The following is a 22,501-nucleotide window of genomic DNA, read 5'->3' as shown; positions in this document are numbered from 1 at the left end:
TCGATATTTACCTGATTCATGATTTACAGAAGTTTCATTTACTTCTTGAGTGACATGCTGGTCTTCTATTACTAAAAACAAATAAAATAAATTTTTAAAACGTTTAATATAAAATTTACATGAAACATTAATCATTGATAGACAAGAAATGCTCTAGTTTAAAAATATTTATTTTTAGTTTTTGAGTTTGAATGTGATAATTTGATAGTCAATAATCTAATTATTTCTCTCAATATAAATGTAAATTCCTATTGTGTAAGTTTTTGAGATAATGATGATTTCGATATGTAGATCGTAATACATAAGTACTTTTAAAAGTACATCGATGAAGCGTTTTAAATCATCGCGAAAAGTTTTCTTTGAGCGAGTTGTTGCTCCAACTAAAGAAAGCTTTCCACCGTCCGAAGAATTCAGTTTGTCCAAGTGAGGGTGACGCTGGTGCTATTTCAGTTTAAAGTTTTAATTGTCTCTTCTCCGCGGTCTGCTCAACTCGAAACAGTAATTCGAGATAAAATAAAGTCTCGTCCGACTCGCGCTGTTTTTATCTCGGATTTTTAAATGCTTCATCCCCGTTGATGTATTAAAAGTGTTAACGGAAACTTTTGCTTTCTCAGCATGGAGTACGATTCCGAGAATATTTCCATAGATTTCTTAAAGAATTTTTCTTCCATTTTTAGAGAAATTTTTCTCCGAGTTCCTGGATAGTTATGCAGGATGTCTTGCAATGAGACAAAAATTTTTATATCAAGGAGAATATCGAGTGAGATTTATATACTTTTACATTTAACGATTTTTTTTATTCAAAAGAATCTTGTTCCATCTCTTGCGTAGATTAAAAAAAAATTTACAAATAAATACAGTGCGCTTACGAGTGCCTAACGGAAACTGGGTGCATAAAAATGCGTCGCTCGTTTTTTGTATCGTTTTCTAAAGAAGAGAAAGTAATTTCCATATTTATGCATCTTTAGTGCAATCTTTAGCGCAATTTAGTTCAATAAAAAAGATTGATAATTTCGTCTGTGATAATAGATCTCCAAATATATGCAAAGGATCAAGCATTTAACGCGAGAATTATCGATTATTATTATTATTCGAGCACGTCCGATACGGAGAAGTTGCGTCGATATTTGCGATAGCTCGTTGCGTCCAACTATCGATCGTCTCCCCGCAATTTCTCGCCGATACGTTCCCACGCACAATGTATTCTACGAGAATGCATACGTGTGTGTGTGTGTGTGTGTGTGTGTGTATTGTGTATGTATAAGTGCCTAAATGTATGTGCAAAAGAGACCGTACACGTGATACGGTCGCACGAGATTGTTAAGCGGCTAACATTCACGTTTCGATACTCTTCAAGCATGTAATTTGCATATTTCGTAAATTAATTAATAATAAATTTATGCTAAATTTATGATGCATCCACTGCTATGCGAAGACCAAAAAAAAGATACATTTCAGTTTTTTTTTTTTTAATTACAGACATATATATTATTTATTATGTTCTATAACATCGTTAAATTTTGTAGCCCATGATACGGTCTTTTTTTCCCTAAATTCGTTTTTGACCACTCCCCGTAACGAAAGATAGTTATATGTTAGAGCTGAACTATTCCGCGCATTTGTACAAAGTTTTTTTCAAATTTACAAACTGCCAAACTTTGCTCGTTAGTCATTCTGTCATCGATCTTTTACGTTGTTTTTATCACGTTGAAATAGATAACTTTACAATGATTGATATTGTATTACACACATGCATACGCTATATAAAATAATATAAGTGTTATATATATATATAAAAAAAAAAAAACATAATTTAAACAAAATCTTGGAAATTATTATATTTTTAATTACAAGTGTTTTTTACGAATATAAGACGTAAAACGTTGCATATATTATTTCTCATTTATCTTAAAGCAAAGTTTAGTAATTCGATATAGATTCATGTTTCGAAAACAACGCTCGGACGAGCGATATCGTTATAATCATAATTGTAAATTAATTTGATCGACGGCGCGTAACATCCGGATAGCGATCTCTCGTTAGACTCGAGATTGCGATGCTTCTCCTCCTTGCCATTAAATTAGGCATTATCATGGGCGCAAAGACGAGGGGCGCATTATGCGATTGTATTACCTGGATAATAAGTGTTGTCTAACGCGTAGTACATAGAGTAGCTAGGTAAATGGGGTTGCAGGTATATCAGAAGTTGGGCGGTTGAAAATAATAGAGACGGAGGGACGGGAAACAAGGGCGGAGGAAAGCATGGCGAAGGATAGGAGTAGATGGGTTTATCACGGCTGAGACCAAAAGCCCTGCTACGCTACCTCGATGTAATTTGTGAAGAGATAATAATAACCGTCGTCCACGAGAACATCGTCGCGATGTGTACGTGTGTATATGCGTGTGTTGAAGAATTTTTTTTTTATATTTATATTCCATCTAAAAAAAGGTAGTGTCTGATGGCATTAAGATCCGTATCTCCGTATGAGCAAATTTCGCTTCGGATTCGATGCGCTTTTTAATACTAAGCGCTTTAACACTACATCGAGAGAATGAAATGTTATAGAGGCAAAAAAATTGTTCTTATTTTACAAATAAAAGAAAGGTTATTTGATAAAACTCAGATCTGTATTGATAAAGGATTTTTGAAAAGATCATAATTCAATGCTTGTAAAGGTTTTAATTTTAATGGCTAAACTGAAACTAAACGCTGAAAGTTAAAAAAGTAAAGGAAAGAAAGAAAAATGAAAAGAAATCTTTATGGCATTTTATATTGTAATTTCTTTTCACTTGTAAATCTTCACAATATCATTGCTTTTGCATAATTTTCATAATTGCAAATACAAAATGATTTTCATCCCGTTTATCAAAAGTATAATTTTTCTCATGGAAGATAGAAAGTTAATAGCAAGTTAGAAAATGGAAAATTAAAAGGTAAAGTTTCCAACGATGATGTAAAGCAACTTCCTCAATAGAAAAAGTTTAAAATTTAAAAGGAGTGCAAAGCAGTCTTGTAAACCATAGTTACTTGTAGTTTGATAAGACTCGTAACCCACTAAATGAATCAACCGTAAAGAGTAACTTACTCCTGAAATCAAGGAAGAGAGCTATTCCAATGTTTTGCCAGTTCACGACAAATTCATTATTGCGAAAGGATATCACGTCCCTGGGATTTAGGACAGCGTGAATATCGCGGAAATTGTAACCTTGATAACCTGCGTCTCGTATCTCTCTCTCTCTCTCTCTCTCTCTCGCACGGAAATTCACTGATATTTTTGAACGAGGGAACGTCCAGCACATTCATTTTTCTGTAATTTCGAAAAAAGGAAAGATGCTGACATTTCCTCTTATCCTGCATTGCGTTCACTTGTTTCCTACTCGTCTCGCTTGGATCGGTGAAGCAGAAAAAATTGAGGCAATGTGACGACTTGAAAAAGGCATGCGAGTAGAAATCACGTTTTGAGATAAATATATTTGAAATTATACTGTTAATATTTTATTCATTAAACGTGGAAATGGAATAGTAATTGCGCTTCTTCCAGCATTCTGCAAGATAAAAATTTTAAATGCATTTATCTCAAGAAACACGCTTTTCGCTCTTTTTCCACTAACCGTTTCAAAACGTATCGTACACAAAGAATATAGTCCATCATCGTGATAGGGGTCCTGATTAAATTACATAAAATAGAGAAAGCTGCAAAAGCTGTATGCAAAAGTTATATTCCACGAATAAAATATCGTTTCTCCTGAACAAAATCCACAAGATCTATCTAGTATTTTTTATACGAATTGAGGTCATCGCGCGGCGTACATTTCGAGGGTTATTTCGATATACGTGCCGAACAAGGAAAAAACTGACAATTGAAGAGGGCAATGACCGGAATCGAAGAGGGGAGGGGGGGAGGGGGGGAGGGAAGAGGCTTTATATTCAACAGCCGCGTATGAGATAGCTACGTGGAGTCATCGGGCGGGCGATCGACGTGTTTATAGCGATTTAATACCGTAGATCTAAACCAAGTCCGCAAGCTGTGCGGACTCGAGCAACCCTCCCGCGAGTTTGTCCCTTCTTTAACCAATCTGCTCGTAGCCCGACGACGTGCCTGGCCGAAATTTCGGTATTCAACGATCGTCACAGTCCGGTACTACTATTAGGCCGGTAACTACTTATTCAAAGCGGATCGCTCGAAACGTCCTGCTTTTCTCGGCGGTTGTTAACGCGATCACGTCTTCCCGGCCCCCTCGCCTCAATCTCCTCACTCTATTTCGACCCAACCTTTTTCTGTAACGATGCAAGCTCCGATCTCTCCTCTCCCCAATACCTTTCACCCTTTTCCTTCCTCTCCTCATCTCTCTTCCCGTTCTGCTCCCTCACTATGTTTAGATGCAGTTTTATTGTGCCCTCAGGGTTCGTTGCCGCGGCATAACGTACGCCGAGCAATTCCTGGACTGGACGAATAGCGGACGAGATCGCAAACATGACTTTGGACTACGTATCTCTTGCGTATTTCCAGAGACCGATTCATCTTGCGAAGAATAAAAGATGACAAAAGAGAGAGAGAGAGAGAAAGAGAGGAAAAAACTAAAAATTTGCTGACTTCATAACCCATAATCCTTGATATTTTATCATTTATTAAAATGCAATGACACTTTTCATTAATAACAATTTTCCAATTATCATTTATTAATTAATCGTGATAAAATTAATAAAAAAAATATTCGAGAAACTTTTTAAAACAAATTTTTAAAAATACAATACAATTTTATAAATAAAAAAAAATTTTGTAAAATTGTTCGAATAAAATATAATGTTAAATACAAATAAAATTTTTCATGAAAAAAAAAGAAACATTACATAAGCAAAGCAAGAATATTAATGTAATATATATATATATATATATATATATATATATATATATATTATATATATAATAAACATTATAATAAACTCATGAATAGAAAAACTAAAGCGATACTAGTCGAGAAATCAATGTTTCCGTACGATAAATGATCATTGACTCATTTGAGCTTTTATTATATCGATAAGTGAATCCGGCAGAAAATTAGGATAGCTAGAAGGCTATGCGACACGCATAGGAGCCGTCTATTAATTATTTATAGTAATGCGATATTGATCCGTCTGGCTACCTTCCACCAGACTGACCGTTGCTAAGCTCCATATTCCAACATCTCCGAAACGTATACATATACATATATTGCTAGTAATGTCAGTACTTTAGCGGCAATATGATCATCCATTATTAAATCGACTTAACTGTTTGTATAAACGCAAACAATTTATCATCTATTTAGCATAATGATCTGAAAGCTAAAACAAAATACACCTAAGGACACTGTCATTCATTTCAGAAAATTCAATAGAAATCGTCTCAACATTTGTTTTATAATTAACAATTGTAAAATTGTTTCGTTATTAAAACTTATTAAATTTGTTATTTCAATCTATTTTCAAGCAAAAAAAAAAAGATTGCTGAAAAATCTGTGTTTTACATATAAGAATATTTCTAAGAAATATTTAACATACTTGATAATAAATGTCTGTTATGCTCCAAGAAAGATTAAAATTAAAAGGTTAATATTATCTGTAATTTTATGATTTGATTTTCGTTTTATATTAATATTGAATAACAAGTTAATAATGCTGTGTAAATCAATTTCAATCTCAATTAGCTATACGAAAAGTGATTCTGAAATAGATCGTGGTTTTGAATGCATTCTGAAGCCGAGTTTCCAACGCAGTTTCGCATTTCGAATCGTGACTTTCATTTCTGTTGTTGCAGGTGCACTTTATCGTCGAATGTTTTTGCATGAAAAGTAAAAGCAGCGGGATTACGGCAAGTGATTTTAACGAGGACATTTCTGCTACTGTACATAGCCGCTAAGTAATCACGCGCCGTTGCAAAACTCCCCTTTCGCTTTTATCTCGAATTAAAACTTCAGACAGCACGCCAAATTGATACGTCAACGTTGTCACGTAGCAATTTTGTTATATTTTCTTTGCCTTCTCTTTTTTTTAATGACTTTTTTTAAACTCCGAGTAAACGTAAACACAAACTATTTTCTCAGAAATTATCAAAGATAGCAGCGCAATTCTTCTTTTGATATTTTAAAGTTTTCTAGAACTTTTTATGGAACAAATAGGATATATCGCTACACAATTATTCCCTGTGGAAACAAATAATCTTTCTCGTATTTTAAAATAAAGAAACTAAAATGAAATTATTGAAAAATAAGTACAAGATGTTTTGTACTTTTACATAAATATTTTGATACAGTTATCTATAACATAAAATATGCAATAATATGCGTATAAAATATTGTAAAATATTTATTTTTCGATGATCTTATCTTATTTTTATACATAGAACAAATCAATTTTTTCTCGATATATTTCAAAAAGTTGATGATGATTTTTTTATTTTAATCAGAATCGATTAAGTCATAATATTTTTTCATACAATTATGGAGACACTATCTAGAGAACTTTGGATAAAATGAATGAATTTATGAAAAATCTCTTTTCCTTTTTAATTCTGTAAAAATAAACGGTCGAAATAAGACAAGCGTATATTAAGGCAATCAAATGTCCACAATTTACATGGCAGTTTTCAGTTGCTAACGAGATACTCAAACACAGCCTATTACGGATGTGTAACTAGACAGAAAATAAGTTTGCGAAAGAAGAAATACTCGATAGTAAATAATGCCGCACCTCGTCTCACCTTCCCATCCCGTATCTCAATAATGACCACGGCGTGTTATGCCGCTCGCCGAAGGAATTTCCTGAAAGCTTCTTTACGACTTCCGCTATGTTTACTGCTATATTAACGACGGTCTGCGATCGTTGCGCAATAGCAGATTAACTTTTCGTAATGTGTCATTTTTCTCGATTAAGAAAAGATACACGAGAACTGTCTTACACGCCTTCTTTTATGAAGGCACGCACCTGTATACTTAACTGTTTGTATTATTAAAAATATATTTCATAATAATCGTGTTTTTTCAAGAAAGATAAATGGAAAAATGAGTTTTTGCATGTTATTTTAGTATTAGTAAAAAAATGTATGTCATTTATAAATGTCATATATATAGATTTGTATTTCGTATATCAAAGAGACACGGAAGTGACATACATATAAATACACAAATACATGTCATCGTTGTTCAAATAACTTTTACTATGAATGTTGATTGTCGTAAATTTTTGCTTTTGCACGTGAAAATTTTACATTTTTCGATTTCGCCAGCCATATGTTGCGCAGAGATCGATAGTAATTAGCGGCATGTGTTATTTCAGAGCTTCGGAGAAAAAATGGCAAAAATTCCGTATTAAAAAGTGTTACTTTTTTTTTTTGTCAATCCGAACACATATCTCTTTCATAGTTTATTACGGATTGGAAAACACAGTGAGATCGCTAATGAAATGCAATTTCGCGTTAATTAAAAACTTTCGTGAAAACTCAAACATCTGCCAACGCGTATTGTTAAAACCTACACGCATTATTCTTTGTTACGGCAACGTCGACAGTTATTTAATTCTTTTTTTTTTACATTTTTCATTCTTCGCACATTCAACATGATTCATTATTACAATAACGTTTGCTAATCTTTTTTACATTATGCGCGCATTTAGCAAATATATTTTACGGTAACATGGCGAGCGATTGTTGACATACGGCAAGAATAATGCAATTTTTTACGCTACGTAAAAAAGTTTCCGCGCAACTTCTTACGACATATGCATTTCTAGTGAGAGGGGATATGCAAAGTCTGATAAATCGCCATCGAGTTCAGTGCATTTGCTTGAGCAAGAGGAAAGGATGGAAGTAAGAATTGATTGCTCTTTCACAACGGCATTTTATGTTGACAGAGGTAATTTTGTCGGACGATACTCGTCCTAGCCAATTTTGGAATCTATCCAAAAAAGGCGAGGATCCGATAATATCATTTTAGTAACGTGAAATAGCATAAAATATCCATTATAGCGAGTATGCGAAATAAACTTTGAGCCAGATCCAAGTACTGTAATAAAGGGCGTGGAAATTGGCAACGACTATCTTTATGCGCTTCCGAGTTGATATATCTATAAAGTAAATGTCAAAAGTGTATTATATGTATTTTTTTTTTTTTTTCTTTTTAGATGGATCTTGATAATAAATATTGTTTTGCGCGTATTTCAGATTTTCTATCCCAGACATTTAAATAAAAGTTTTTCTCGCTGATTGTGATACATTCACTTTAAATGCAATTGCCAGCACGTCGATATATCTCTCTTAATTTGTTTTTATTTAGATTCATAGACACGAGGAAATAAAGAGGAGCACCGGCCGAGAAGCACGGGAATAGCAGTTTCCTTCTCAAAACCAGCGGAATGTAAAACGGAGGAGGAACAGTTGCCGCGTAACCTCGATCACTTGGAGGGACTATCGAGTTACGACGGCGCCCCCCTCGTGTCCAGCATAATCCTGATACTGTACGCCGAACGTAAAAGGGGTCTCTGCGGTGTCGCGGTTCCAGGGTACGAGCGTAGGGGTGAAATTGACCGCCGTCGTTGCCACTTGAGGACCGCTCGACAATTACGAGCCATCCCTACGGCCCATTGCTATTGCTGGCTGTAGCTTGGCGTCCGTTGGTTGGTTGCCCGGTTGTCTGCTCATAGATATACATACCTCAGCATTGTTCCTGCAGTACCACTCTCTCGGCCAGATGCTCCCTCTCTCTCTTTTACCGAGATTTCCCCTTTTCTCACCATCTCGACGTGTCCTGCGCTCAACGTTCTAAATCACAGCTATCTCTTGGCTTAACTAACAATGCGCCCGGTAACACCGCGTTCATGCGCTCGTTCGCTTGCTTATTATCTTTGGACCTGCTTTATCTACGTCCGCATAAATGGAAAATTTTCATTGCGCCGCGCGCGAATTCTCCCGGATTGTTGGTCGAGAATGCACGTGGACGGCTACTATCCAGTACAGTTTCATCATTGCCAAAAAATGTGCTTTTATCATTCGGACCGTTTCACGAGGCGAGTATGATTCAACATATAAAGTAGGTCGTTCAAGATATACGAACAGTCTCAACTTTAGACTCTAAAGAAAGAAAACTTGACAAGATGCTTTTTGTCAATTTTTCAGTAAACGTTCCAAAAATTTGGAAATATTACTTAACCCGATTCTTAAATATTATTACTTAGAATTTATTTTATTTTATTTGATAAAGCGTTATATTATTGACATTAAAAGAAAAAAAAAAAAAAAAAAAATGTAAGAGTGAAGGAGAGAGAGGACTAGAATAAAAATAAAATTTATCAATACATAATCTGCCCTGGGAAAAAAAAAATTGTTTCCTATAATTTTTGAGATTTAAAAAGGATGCTGTACAATATTCAACATAATAACTTAATAATATGACTTCACGTGATATCGTAAATATCGTTTCTTTTTTATATAAAACAACGTAATATTACAGAGGGTAGAAAGCTAAAGCTTTGTAAGGGCATCGCATCTCGGGCGATATACGCGCCATGGTAGACAAAGAACGCATGCAAGACGTACTACAACGAGATTACCTGCTTATCCGTATCCCAGCAGCTTCTAGCAGCTACTAACCAGCACGACATAGATCTCCAAGTACCTGATATACTTGCGCAAGCCAAATTCATCGTAAACAGCACGCAACGGTTGACAAACTCGTGATAAATCGGGAATATTATGTACCTCAATATTATAAAAATTTTTTTTTTTACGATCACTGTTTCCATGTACATGAAAATTAAATATTGTTCTTAAAAATGCAATCACTAATAAGATTGTCCAAATTTACGTTTATATTAAAACAACAAATCCTGCTCTCTGTAATAGCAACTTTTAAATTAAATTCCATTCTATTACAAATTATTGAAAATTATTTTATTGACTAATAACACAACCATAAGTGTAATTGTCGCTTATGTAATGTCAATGATCGTTTTATTCTGCTCATTACTTTAAATAATAGCAACATTTTTATGGTAACCGACGCATTCAAAGCATTTGGACCGCATGATATTGTTAATTACGCCGCTTTAATAACTGTCGTCATCAGTCGTTTAAATTATTTGTCCAACATGGGCGGATTTCCCATCGAGTGATTTCAAAATATTGAAAAGTTATGATTATCAATGACATAACAACGATATGGTCAAATGATACGAAGCGCGCTTAATGTTCCCAATCAAATGATTATGTATAAGTGATAAAGAAGAAGCGGCGATTATCGTTTCATCAGCAAAATTGATGTACGTCACGATGGAGGACATGGCAGGAAAGTCCGAATCGTAAACGATGCACGTTTTCGTCGGATTTCTCAGACAAGAACAAATAACGTCGATCGCTGTGCCATCGCTGTGCGACCCAAGTCGAACAGGGTTTACCATCGCAGTAAATGGCTGATGGATAAGACTACTTAGGCCGCCGTCGTAGATCAAGAAGACGTTCTTCCGGAGCGAAAGAAGGTTTGGATAAAAGGTTTCTAACAGGGCCTTTAGGACACGGTTACCCCGCGACCTGTAAAAGAAAACGCGACGCGGCCGGGATACCTTCAGAAGCCATTTCAACAACTTTCCATCACTTCTAAGCCTTCGAGACTTAGGTCCATCTCTTATCAATGCCCCGCTATTCGAACGCGCTTTAAACGCATTTTAAATCTTGCAATCTCACATCGTCATCAAATAATTTTTACGTACTACCAGTCATTAAAATGATTATTCCGACACATATATATTTTTTTTTTAATTTTTGACTGTATATATAACATCGGTTATATTAACTTGCCGTGCAGATTTTTAATCATTTTTATTTCATGAAGTAATTAAAAGCGATAATAGATCAATGAAATGCCTTATCATATATTCATTTCATCAATTAATAAGCTGCTGCCGGCACACAATTGACGCTGCATCGTGTGCTATCTTCGTTCCTGTAATTGTATTGCAATTTCGCACGCAATATTTCATCGCGGTATACACATTTAATTATTGACGCTTTTAGCGAATATGTGGCATGACTAATGAAACGATAAGTGCGTCGAAAATTCAATCGACCATGACTTCCAATTGCGTCAATTTGAGTTTTGCCTTTGAATCGTTATTAATTGTTGTGAGTGATCGGCGAAATATCGAAGTAACCGACATATCATGCGTCTATTATAAAATATCGATTCCCGCTGAATGAATGTCAGAGTTGTAGGTGTTTTTTCATGGCATATGATTGTATAATATTTTGATGAGAAAATATATATATATTAAATAATTATTTATTTTTAAAAATATAACTTTATTTATACAAAAGAGAGAATGTAATTTTCAGTAAACTTAAAAATACAATAGTTAATCAATCTAAAATCTTTGCGTATATACGATGATACGAAATTATTCTGTATTATTAAAATTATTTTCTATTTTGCATTTCAGACTAATCTTTCCTCGTCGAGTTTTGAAAATGTGCCAATAAATTTTTATTGCTATTTTATGATGATAACATCCTGCGGATCTTGGTGAATCGATTTAGCATAATAGCATCATAAATCACATTTTGTGATAACCAGATAGTATCGCGCTCCAATGTCCTCAATGTATTATAATTGACAATGTCACACCGATGGATTTTTGTCTACACTAGCATATTGTCAGTTTTTTAAACCATGTCTAAACAAAGGAGATTATAGTGCATTATATAAAGATGAATCAATAAATTCTTCATATATATATATATATATATATATTTATATATGCAGTAAGAATGTGGTTCTGTTTTAAAATAAAATTCAACATAATTGAATTAATTGTTTCAACAAAAAGACCACAATTTTATTTTTTCTTATTAGAAAAGGAGTTTCGCCATAGAAACTATGTCATTGGGACAAACTCATTAATTTACACAGGAAGGCTTTAAGTTGAAGTAAAACAGATTCCCCTGTACAACTTTACAGTTCTCGTTTTCTTTGCAGAAAAGACAATGACTCATGCTCAATCTACAAAGAGTAGAAATGATAAGAAACAAGATCATTAAAGAAGGACGAAGAAAGTTTCTTTTGCAAATAAGTTTTAACGAATCATAAACCATAAAATATATCGCTCATGCGCTCATGATCTTTTTTAATATTAAATTGGTGAAAATGTTGTTTAAAATCATTATTAAATAAGTCATTACGTAATTTATATTATTTTACGCGAGCATTATTATTATTTAACAATTACATTAAAATCCCAAAACAAAACATCATGTATTCATCCGACAACATCTTGATCATTTCCAATTCGATGCTGGAAGTTTACAATAACGAAGCATCGGGACACATTTCACGATAAAGTTAAATCCGTCTCGCTATCCGGCACGAATTTTATTTCAAAACCATCCCCATATGTAGCAATTTAACCTCCCCAACGCGCCGATATCGCCATTTTGAGCCAACTGCTTCGACGTTTGTAATCACGGACGGTAAAGCGTACACTCTGCCGATCGTTTTAAAACACACTTTATTTACGATAGTCGCCTCGCGATTTTGATTACCAGGGCCGACTGGCTTTTTTTTTTCGATTGTTTGGAATTTTATTTATTGGCAAAATGCCGCTATATTATGCTTTTTTGTGCAGCGCACAGACCGTTTTTTTTTACTGATGCTCGTTAAATCGGATTACGGCTATCATTGCTGGACGTTGAATTTAATCCACCGCAGGTTTACACAGCTGCGCTTAATCAGTTTCTCTTTTTTTTTCCGCCGAATACATTCACATTTAAGTAGCATAAGTGAATCGGCTGCTCGTTGATATAACAAGAACTCTGCATATCATAACACTGCGCACAATTATATATGCAAAGGTTGCTTTATTCCTTGAAGCTTTTATTTTAGATTTATTTTGATTTATAATTTGTATGTTATAATATGTAACAATAACAATAATAAATATTTCTCACAAATGAATATTGTATTATGTCAAAGCGTTGGATATTAACGTTTCTTTTATGGTAACATATTTTTCCATTTTGTAGCTTAATTAAAAAATTAATATCTAATTTTAATTAAAAATTATAATTGAAATAAATAATTAATTGTTATTTTTGCATATATGCATGTGTGTGTATGTGTAAAAATAATATAAATAACTATCAATATCAAAAAACAATTTATCATTGTCTCGCAATAAACTTATTTATTATTCCACTAATGAAAATCATCCATTCAAAATGTAAACAAGTTAAATATATAATAAATATATTATATTAATTATATACATATATCCTTAATATATTTATATGTGATAAACAACCAAATATATTATGCTCTGTGTCATTAAAGCGATGTCAACCGTATAGCCATGTATTTTTTATTTTTATAAAAATTTTTATTTAAAATATATCAAGCGTCTGATAATTTTCTGAAAAAGTTGAAAAATTTTTTGTATAATTATTTATTATTTATCCACTGATAAATATTTCGAAATATTAATTGGATAAAGTCAGAAATCGGGTAATCGGCGATCAGGCAATGGTAACTATCAACGAGAAGGTATTTGCATTGAGAATTACGTAGTTGAGCCTTAGCCCTTTAGGTATTGTGATGCAAAGTGTCCACTGCGAAGACGAGGGTGATCCAGGTATGTACGTGTCTACGTCCTCGTCTGCGTTCATGTATGTGCTTGCGAATGTGTGCGATTAATATGCGTAGAGTGGTACACGAGTTCTACTCAGTATGCGGGACATCATCGCCTCTATGATAGTATGATTGTCGGGCCATTCGTGGCTCAATCTAACGTCCTCGTGTTCTATTGCTCTCTCTCTCTCTCTCTCTCTCATCTCTCGGTCTTCGTCCTTCTAGCTCTCCTACTTCTCGTCCGTCTCTGTCTTTCCTCTTTTCTCTCAAACGAGGATGGCAGTCAAACCCATCCGGTTAATCCCAGAAGGATTCTACTCCGGCCCTTATCAGTATTCAATGCCACTAAACTGCTTTTTGACACGGCCAGGACCTCGAAAATTCTATTTTATAACTTGATTTTAACCGTCATTCTATAAATGTACTCGCGGTAAGTCGCGTGACCACGCAACGCGGATAGAAAAGTAAAAGTAAAATATTTTTTATTTTCTACACATATAGATTAGATATAAATCGATACATCAAACTGGATATTCGAATGTATTTAGAAGAAAGTTTGTTCGAAATATTGAAATACATATATTTTACGATATATTATTCAACTATAATAAATTTTAATTAATTTAATTAAATTTTAATTAATATAATTGTCAAAATTTCACTGCAAATAAAAATTTTAATCAATAATTCTATTCTCGCTAATATATACATTTGAAATATGTGGAAAATAATATCGAATTATAACATCGAAATCGAGAAAAAGACTGTTACAAATAAAAAAAAAAATTGGACTATGGATTTTTGCACCCATATAAACTATTGTATGATTTCTGACACATAGTAAATTTGAAACTTAATTTATTTAATTATTTGATAAATCGTCTAATTTTTATTTCAAAATATCCAATATGTCAATAAATAAATGATAATATGCTTTGACCAAAAAGATTAATGTGATAATATTAATTTGCGAGAGGAAAGCATTATACGAGTGATGTCGAATTTTATAAAATCAAGTTACCAGCAAAACAGCACCGACTTCGCGAGATCGCTTCGGTTTAATTCATTTAAATGCTTTATCGTGCAAGCGAAACAGAATGGCGGCTGGTGAATCGGACCATTTATTCCGCAGACCACGATGAACTATTCTGTCCCATTCCCTCCCTTTGTCTCTCTCTCTCTCTCTCTCTCTCGCTCTCTTTCTCTCTTCACTTGTTCGCGATCAGTAACCATACAAACCTCCACCCGTACTCCATACCTGATTCTTGCATGTGAGCTGCTTCCTGATGCTGCAATGACAATTTGTAGCGAGAACGCGTGTATGTGTGCGTGAGAATCGACTGAAAATTTAAACGTGAACGTGTGCGTGCAGAGGGACCGATAGCATTACCGTAATTAATAAATTCGATGTGATAATCGTTTATATAGAAACGTCACTCAAATATTGATAGCTAATGTACTCTGTTTATTAATATTATTCGATATCATTGATGTAGTTAATACATTAACGGGAATGTGATTTTGCCACAAAATTGCAAACTTTGGTACAATAATGGATATGATTTACATTCGCGAAAATGATATTTACGTCTAGACTGCATAACTTTATAATGGAGACATATTTGCAAAAAAAATAAAATAAAATATAATGAAATAACCACAATAAAATAAAATAAAGCAACAACAATCTAATTCATTCACGTGTGTAGTAAATCTATATCCAATTTGACATATAAAGATGCACGTTACGTATGCATAGTAAAAGGACACCATGTATAATACATACATAACGATGCACATGTCGTGAACAATCATACAGCGAGTCTTTTCGTGTCGCGTGTGCGAACATTCTTTCGGTATAAATAAATAATTGTAACACCGGTAGTTTCCAGGTGTGGATGGTCCTGGATGTTTCTGGATGTTCCAAGTACAACTTGGGACCAAGCACCACACCATGCTCTTGAATGTTTCAAGATACAACCTCCTGGCACGACCTCCACATGAATTCTTACGGTCCGTCAACGGCAAATTCTCTCGAAAAGCTTTGAGAAAGATACGAAACATGCTCGAGCAATCACGATTTGACGCGATGTAACATTTTTGACGTATACACATCACACTTCCGGGATGTATACGTCAAAAATAGACTACGAGATGAATGTATCAAGAAAGTGTAACAACAACAAAGCTCTTTATTTATTATAACTCTAAAAAAAGTTTTTTAAGAATGTGCAAAAATATGCAAAATAATTTCTGAGAAATTAAAATGTTTAAGAAGCATATTTTTATATTTTTTTCTTTTTTTTTCAGAAAAAAAGGTTATCTTGATTTAAAAATAAGTTGCCAAATATTTAAAAAAAATCTACAATTCTCTCCCCGTCAATACAATAAAAAGAATCGCATCAATATAAAAACGTATTGATGATTATTTTTAAAACAGGAAATGTCCCTGAAAAAAATTTATAGAATTTTCGTCTTCACCAGATCAGATATCATCGAGACTCCGGCTTTAATAAAATCCAAAGGTGAGAGAACATTGCTTCATCATTACCGAACATTGGAAATAGTTCGCGCACAGTTCCACGATAATGAGCTTTTAATGAGAGCGCGATTGACTATGATTATGGCGAAAAGTTGTAATTATTAATACGCCTGAATAGAGTTTAATAAAAAGCAATATCGCGGAAATGCGAGAGACTCTCGAGGATGCGGCCTTGCGCCACAACGGAGCGAAATGAGAAAAATATTGATAAAAGCTAGTCACACCGCAATGATAATTAGCAGAATAATTTATAAATATAGTGTTGATCCAAAGTTTGGCACCGTTAATTATATAAAAAATATATTAAGAGTTTATTCAAAACTTATTCAATCAGTTCAAGTACGAAGAATTATTCAACGATGGATTTAAAAGATAAAAAAAAATGTATATTTCGTGTAACAATAGTATCACTTAATTGATTTTTAAAATAAATTAAACAGGCTATTGTGATACACTCGCTTTTATTACAATATCGGAAAGATCTTAATTTATTATACAATTGGAAATAATCAATGGTCAATTTCCGATATTTGATCTTCTTTTTTTCGTCTCGTGTATAAATAAAGCATTGATTGTTGGCAGACACAAAGTGCCGCGTCTTATAAATTACATAACGCTTTAGAAAGAGCATTTTCTTTTATCGAAGGCATTAAAACACAGCGCGCAGCCAATTATACGCTTATAGCGAATTCCAAAGGTATCGCGCCTCAAAGGGTAAGATCTTAAAAAGCTTTATTGCTGGCAAACGTTTTCCGTGCAACGGTCCTTCATAATTTCACTCTTCAATTATTTGTGAGTTCCCCCCAAAGCTCAGCGACTCGTTGAACGACGCTTCTTGCGAAGCTGATTAAAAGTTTCTCATCTTTAACGATACTTGGTTGCAAAAAAGCAGAAGATGATTGTCATAAAGTTTCTCACGGCAAAGATCACATGCAATTACTTGCTAGAGGATAACAAATTTATTTCCGTTCGAGAAGTAGCCTCCTCACCGTATGTTAAGATGTAAAGTATAAAATATAATATCGTTTCAACGATTTTTGAGTAATATTAGATAGATGACTTTAAATAAATAATTTAAAATTGCGTGATTAAGTATTAAAAAAAAAAAAAATCCTAATCTCTCAACTCGCATACTTTAATAATAAATGTACGTGTAATAAATTTTTTTAACTTTGCCACAAATCTTGGCGAATAAATCAAATCTTTAAAATTTTTATTAAAAAAATTTATTTTTTAAATTGTGTAGCAATTTCTCTTTCTCAAGAATAATATGCCTAAGATTAAACATATACGCGACAAAATATGAATTAATAAGATATTTTTTAGAATAATCGAGGCATTCGATATTCCATATTTAGTAGTAAATTTATAATTTCTCATGCTACACATTTGCCTTTTTTTCTATTTCTCTGGGGTAATCTATTATTTCCTAGAGTTTGTTTTCTTCTAGTTGCTCCTTAAACTGCACTGAAGCATCTTAATCGTTTTATCGCCCCGGAATATAATCGCTCAGTTAAGAGAAACACCGCCATGCTTCCTCGAAGGATATCCCGTTCGCCTCTTATCGAGTCCTTCCCCTCTTTGCGAGGAATCTTCGAGGCTCATTCGAGGATCCTCACACGGTCTATTGGGAATACTCTAAGAATCTATGGTATCTGAGATATTCTCAAGGTATCGCGGTCTCATCAGTTTCACATGATGACCATAGAAAGAGGAGTTTTACAAGCGATATAAGCGATAAGTGAAAAAAAGCTCTTGAAAATTATAATTAATACATTTCCATTTGAAGTTTTGCTAATTTCATGATTGTGATAGGCTTACGCAATTATATCATCGTAGAATATAAAGAAATTTCTATCTGTCAATCGCGCAATTTTAATAATATGTGATTTCATTTTTTTTTTGCAATTTTTTTCCTATAATATCGTATCACTTTATAACAAATAAACTCACAAGTATGTCTAGATTTTATGATGACTAGTACGAATCCCCAATCTTGACCGAGATAAGTACACGATTCATCACATAGGATATAGCGTGACTATCTTTTTTTCTGCACAGTTTAGCCGACGTGAAAATATATATACTCGTGCGATATACTAACCAAAAATGGTAGCTCTTTCTTGAATAGTAAAGTAACAATACAAAATTGCTTTTATCTATCGGGAATACATGCACAGTACCTCGGTTATATTCATATATTGGAACATTGCAAAGTGCTATTCAAGTTTCATGTAAAAAGATTGCTAGTATATTTTTGCTTATTCCCAATGCAGTAGAGTAAAAATCTTTTGTTTCGCGAAGAAGACAACCATTGAAACTGAATAAATCAATATTTATTTACAGAGAAATTGGATATTTCTTTCACATGCACTTGTCTCATACCAGATGTGTTTTATTTATTTTCTGAGCATATCAAATAGATAATTTACATAAAAAAAAATATATATATATATATTTTCGTTCAGTCGCACGTTGCAACTTTATATCGCTAAACTTCCACGAAATATCAAACGAAAGTTTCAAAAAGAAAATATCCAAAACTTAAAACAAGCTCTCGGAGAATGATTGAATAATTAAAGGAGGACAGTTGAAACGGCAGCAGTCATCTTGCTCGGAATATGACGCAAAAATTCGCAACACGCTATATAATTCTTTCGACGGAGACGTTCCTTTACCTTGGTAAGATTCACTGAATAGTCGAGGAAATAGGTCACTGCATGCGCATACATGGCGGATCATGCAGTGGATGCGCAATTAATTATACAAAGAAAATAAATATGAAATCAGCGAAAGAATACATCGAGTGCAGAAGGAAATTGAAAAATGCTTTCGCGAAACTCGACATCTGAAAGAAACTAAAAAGTTGCAGAAGACATTTTCAAGTTATATTTCTCACTGGATGTCATTAGTGATTTAAGCGTAAAAGTTATGTATGAGAAAATCATTAAAATATATGTCATACTTTAAATGCAGCTCGAAGAAAAAGAGATATCGATCGAATATAAATTTTTTTTCAAAATAGTATCTCCTTTACAAACAGAAATGCAAAATTGTATCTAGCCGTATACGAGTTTCTCGATACAACGATAATACTTAAAGAAAACGACAGTTTCTATGCAGTAATTAAAAGCTTAAATTCTTATAATTGCAAGTTAAATGGGAAACGAGTGCTTGTAAGAACTAAAAGATCGAATAATAGTATAATTCTTATTGTTAATAAGAGAAGAAATATTTGCAAGATACAAAAAGATACAAAAAACAATGAAATGATTAAACATATAGCGATTCATAAATTTCAAAGGTTCAATACTTATTCAATAAAATTTCTAATCAGGTTTTTTCAAATCTCTCAATTCGCTTTTCAATGAAAAAGTAGCGTTTTTCGGTTTACCCTATTATTGCACTCCACTCCGCTGTTATCAACGTAAAGCACGGTGCATGCACGAGCGAACTATTAGTTGCAGAATGTTCGCGCTAGGGTGACCTCGTCGTATAGTGACGCAGGGATTGCACTACTATCCCGGGCGAAATTCTCCTCTTCGTTTCGGGGAGCGGATTGATGGTTTTCATTGTTCACCAGGATAGGCGGATTTCAGTGCGGTGCGAGCACGGTAACATCGGCAAACGCCCTTCGCGTCACACAGAAGCCCTTTGACTATCCCTTGCATCTCGGGATTCCAGAATGAAGGAAATAGAGAGCCGTAATACCGCGACAGCATGGCTACGTTATACGATACAGACGGCCGTTACCGCAAAATACTGCGCATGCATGCGGCTCAAGAATTTTAACTGGATGCTGCGAGCACCAGCCAACTACATTATAGAGAGATAATAGATGTAATCGCTTTGATGCACAAATGTTAAGCGCAAATATTTTCTGTTTGACTTGCCTTCTCTCTTTCATTTTCAGAGATTTCAATTAATTATTCAAGTATTCATTTTGAATTTGGGTCATTATTTCAAAAAGTATTCCATGATGACAATTTCAACTTAATTAATATATATATATATATATATATATATATATATATATAATATATATGAAATTATATATATATATATATATATGACGTAAATTATACACGCAATCATCGATTTATTCGTTTGCTCAAAAAAATCTCATTTCGCTATATACGCTTAGAAATAAAAATCTGCAAATTCCATCCGTTATTACATAGTTTCAAAAAGATATAAAGAGATATAAGAAAAAATATTAAAGATGACGTCTCGCGTTATTTTTCTCGGCATAGATATGCAAAAATACGCATTCACGTACGTATACTTCCACCGCACACTTTGTATATAATATATTCGCGTGGCACTCTATAAAACCAGAATACGGCTATCGGAAGAAAAAAACAAAAAGTCCGTTAACGTTATTAGATTTTCTTTTATCCCTGAGGGCGAGACGATACGCGGCGGTAAGCGAGGAGATGGATAGAAATAAAAGAGGGATGAGCGCGTTGGTATATAGCAAATTCTGTCTGCTCCTCGATTCCGGCAAAACAGGAACATTTATCAGGATCCGCCTGATAAAATAAATAGACAGAAGGAAGAGTGACATTTTAATTATAAAGACGGCCGCTGATACATGTTCGCTAAATTACTGTCGGTGTTGTGATATGGGAATGACATTGTTACTTAAATATCGTCATATCTAAACATATTTGCAATATAAGCATATTCGTTCTATAATCGCTCGAGGAGGAATATGGAGATGATAATTATCTCAATCTTTCTTTAAATGTTCAAATAAAAATTATATTATAAATTTATGTCTTTCTTTCTCTCACTCTTTCAAACATTTCATCTAATAAACTATGAATCTTGAGTAAAAATAAGGCTTGTAAAAAAAAAACTATAAATAATACTTGTAAAAAAAATAATAGAAATTTTATAAATATATTAAATTATATAAAATTATAAAAAAAAGCTATAAGAACTTGATCAAAACTTGAGAAAGAAAGCAAGTTTTTAATATTTTTTTTATTTTAAAACTACATACCATCATAATAACTGAAGGTTGGTTTAATTTTTTCCAAAATTTATCGAGGCGATTCATTTGGAAATTGGCCAATTGTGAAATTGGCGCAGAGACATTTGTAACGGATTATGACTTCATATACTATCGATAGTGAACAGAAGCGCTAGAAAATCGGCAAATTTGAAATTCAAATTCTTGAATTTCTGTGAACGCTATTTCGCAAAATATCTATACAATATGAAATAATGGATTCTGATTAAAAGTAAATGTATCAATAATGGAACACATTTAAGCGAATATTCAAATTTCAATCAAAGTTTTCCATATTTAAATGTCTTCTATATACTGCATTCAATGTATGTCATTTAATTATATCAAGATTTCATGTTGACAATTTAAAAAAGATGTAATAAAAATTAAAATAAAATTTGCGTTACGAAGAATTCAACCTCCAAAAAAATGATCGAACATTTGTCCAAATCAGATTATTCAAAATTTATAATGCTCTCTCTTTCTCTCTCTTTCACACTGCTTATAAATATATTGAACGTATACACATCTTTCTTCTTTTATGAATTGGTTTAGCGAGACTATCATAGAAGGAAAAGCATTGGCTATATTGAGGGCTATAACGCAATGATTATTGTGCCGGCGGGTTTCCTTGGTTATCGATCTTCAAAATGTTATCTCAACATTCCCCGAGCTTAACAGCTAATCCTCGTGATATGTGACGGACATTTGTCTCTCTTCCGAACACGAGCATAACAGTCGCGCAGCGTCTTTACGACATGCAATAAATACTTGACGAAATTGTTGGATGAGACATTAGGCGAACGTCGTGCAGAATGAAGAGACTAAGGAGGGAAAAAGCATCCTATCTCTCAGCAGGAAATGTATGACCAACTGGAAAATGACGTGATAAAGAGAAGTTTTAAATTCGTTTAACTTAATTATTTTGCAGTCTCGCCTATGTACACAAATTGTAACAATAGAATAATAATTTTCAAATAAACATGTTTGTGTGCTAGCAAAAGTGGGAGCAATTTTCCACTTTTAAAAATTTATTTTAATAACGTATCGCGCGTTGTGTGTTATATTGATCATTTAACAACCTATATGAGCTTGAAAATAGAGCCTCAAAATCGCTGATGGTGAAGCTCGGATAGCAGAAGCTCTCACATTTATATGATAAATGCTGCTTGAATGTATTCTCTCATATGTAAAATTTTGAACGCGCAGCTTTATTTTAAACCGTAATTTCCGCGATCGTATATTTTATATTAATTTTTGATATTTTACATTATTGATGGATGATTGGCAACATTCCA

At 33.5% G+C, this 22,501-nt stretch overlaps 1 protein-coding gene across 4 annotated transcripts in view; it reads right to left on the bottom strand.

Moving 5' to 3' along the window:
- Window positions 1-22,501, bottom strand: part of LOC126851224 (protein timeless homolog) — a 92,051-nt gene that overhangs the window by 9,835 nt on the left and 59,715 nt on the right. For all 4 annotated transcript variants that reach the window (XM_050594946.1, XM_050594947.1, XM_050594948.1 and 1 more), the window contains exon 16: window positions 12-71. In XM_050594946.1, the coding sequence (XP_050450903.1) occupies window positions 12-71 (60 nt within the window). The remainder of the gene's footprint in view (window positions 1-11; window positions 72-22,501) is intronic.

The sequence above is a fragment of the Cataglyphis hispanica genome, chromosome 7, assembly GCF_021464435.1.
Source record: "Cataglyphis hispanica isolate Lineage 1 chromosome 7, ULB_Chis1_1.0, whole genome shotgun sequence".
Classification (NCBI taxonomy): domain Eukaryota; kingdom Metazoa; phylum Arthropoda; class Insecta; order Hymenoptera; family Formicidae; genus Cataglyphis; species Cataglyphis hispanica.
The sequence above is the reverse complement of the archived record's forward strand: the minus strand, read 5'-3'. Positions and strand labels throughout refer to the sequence as shown.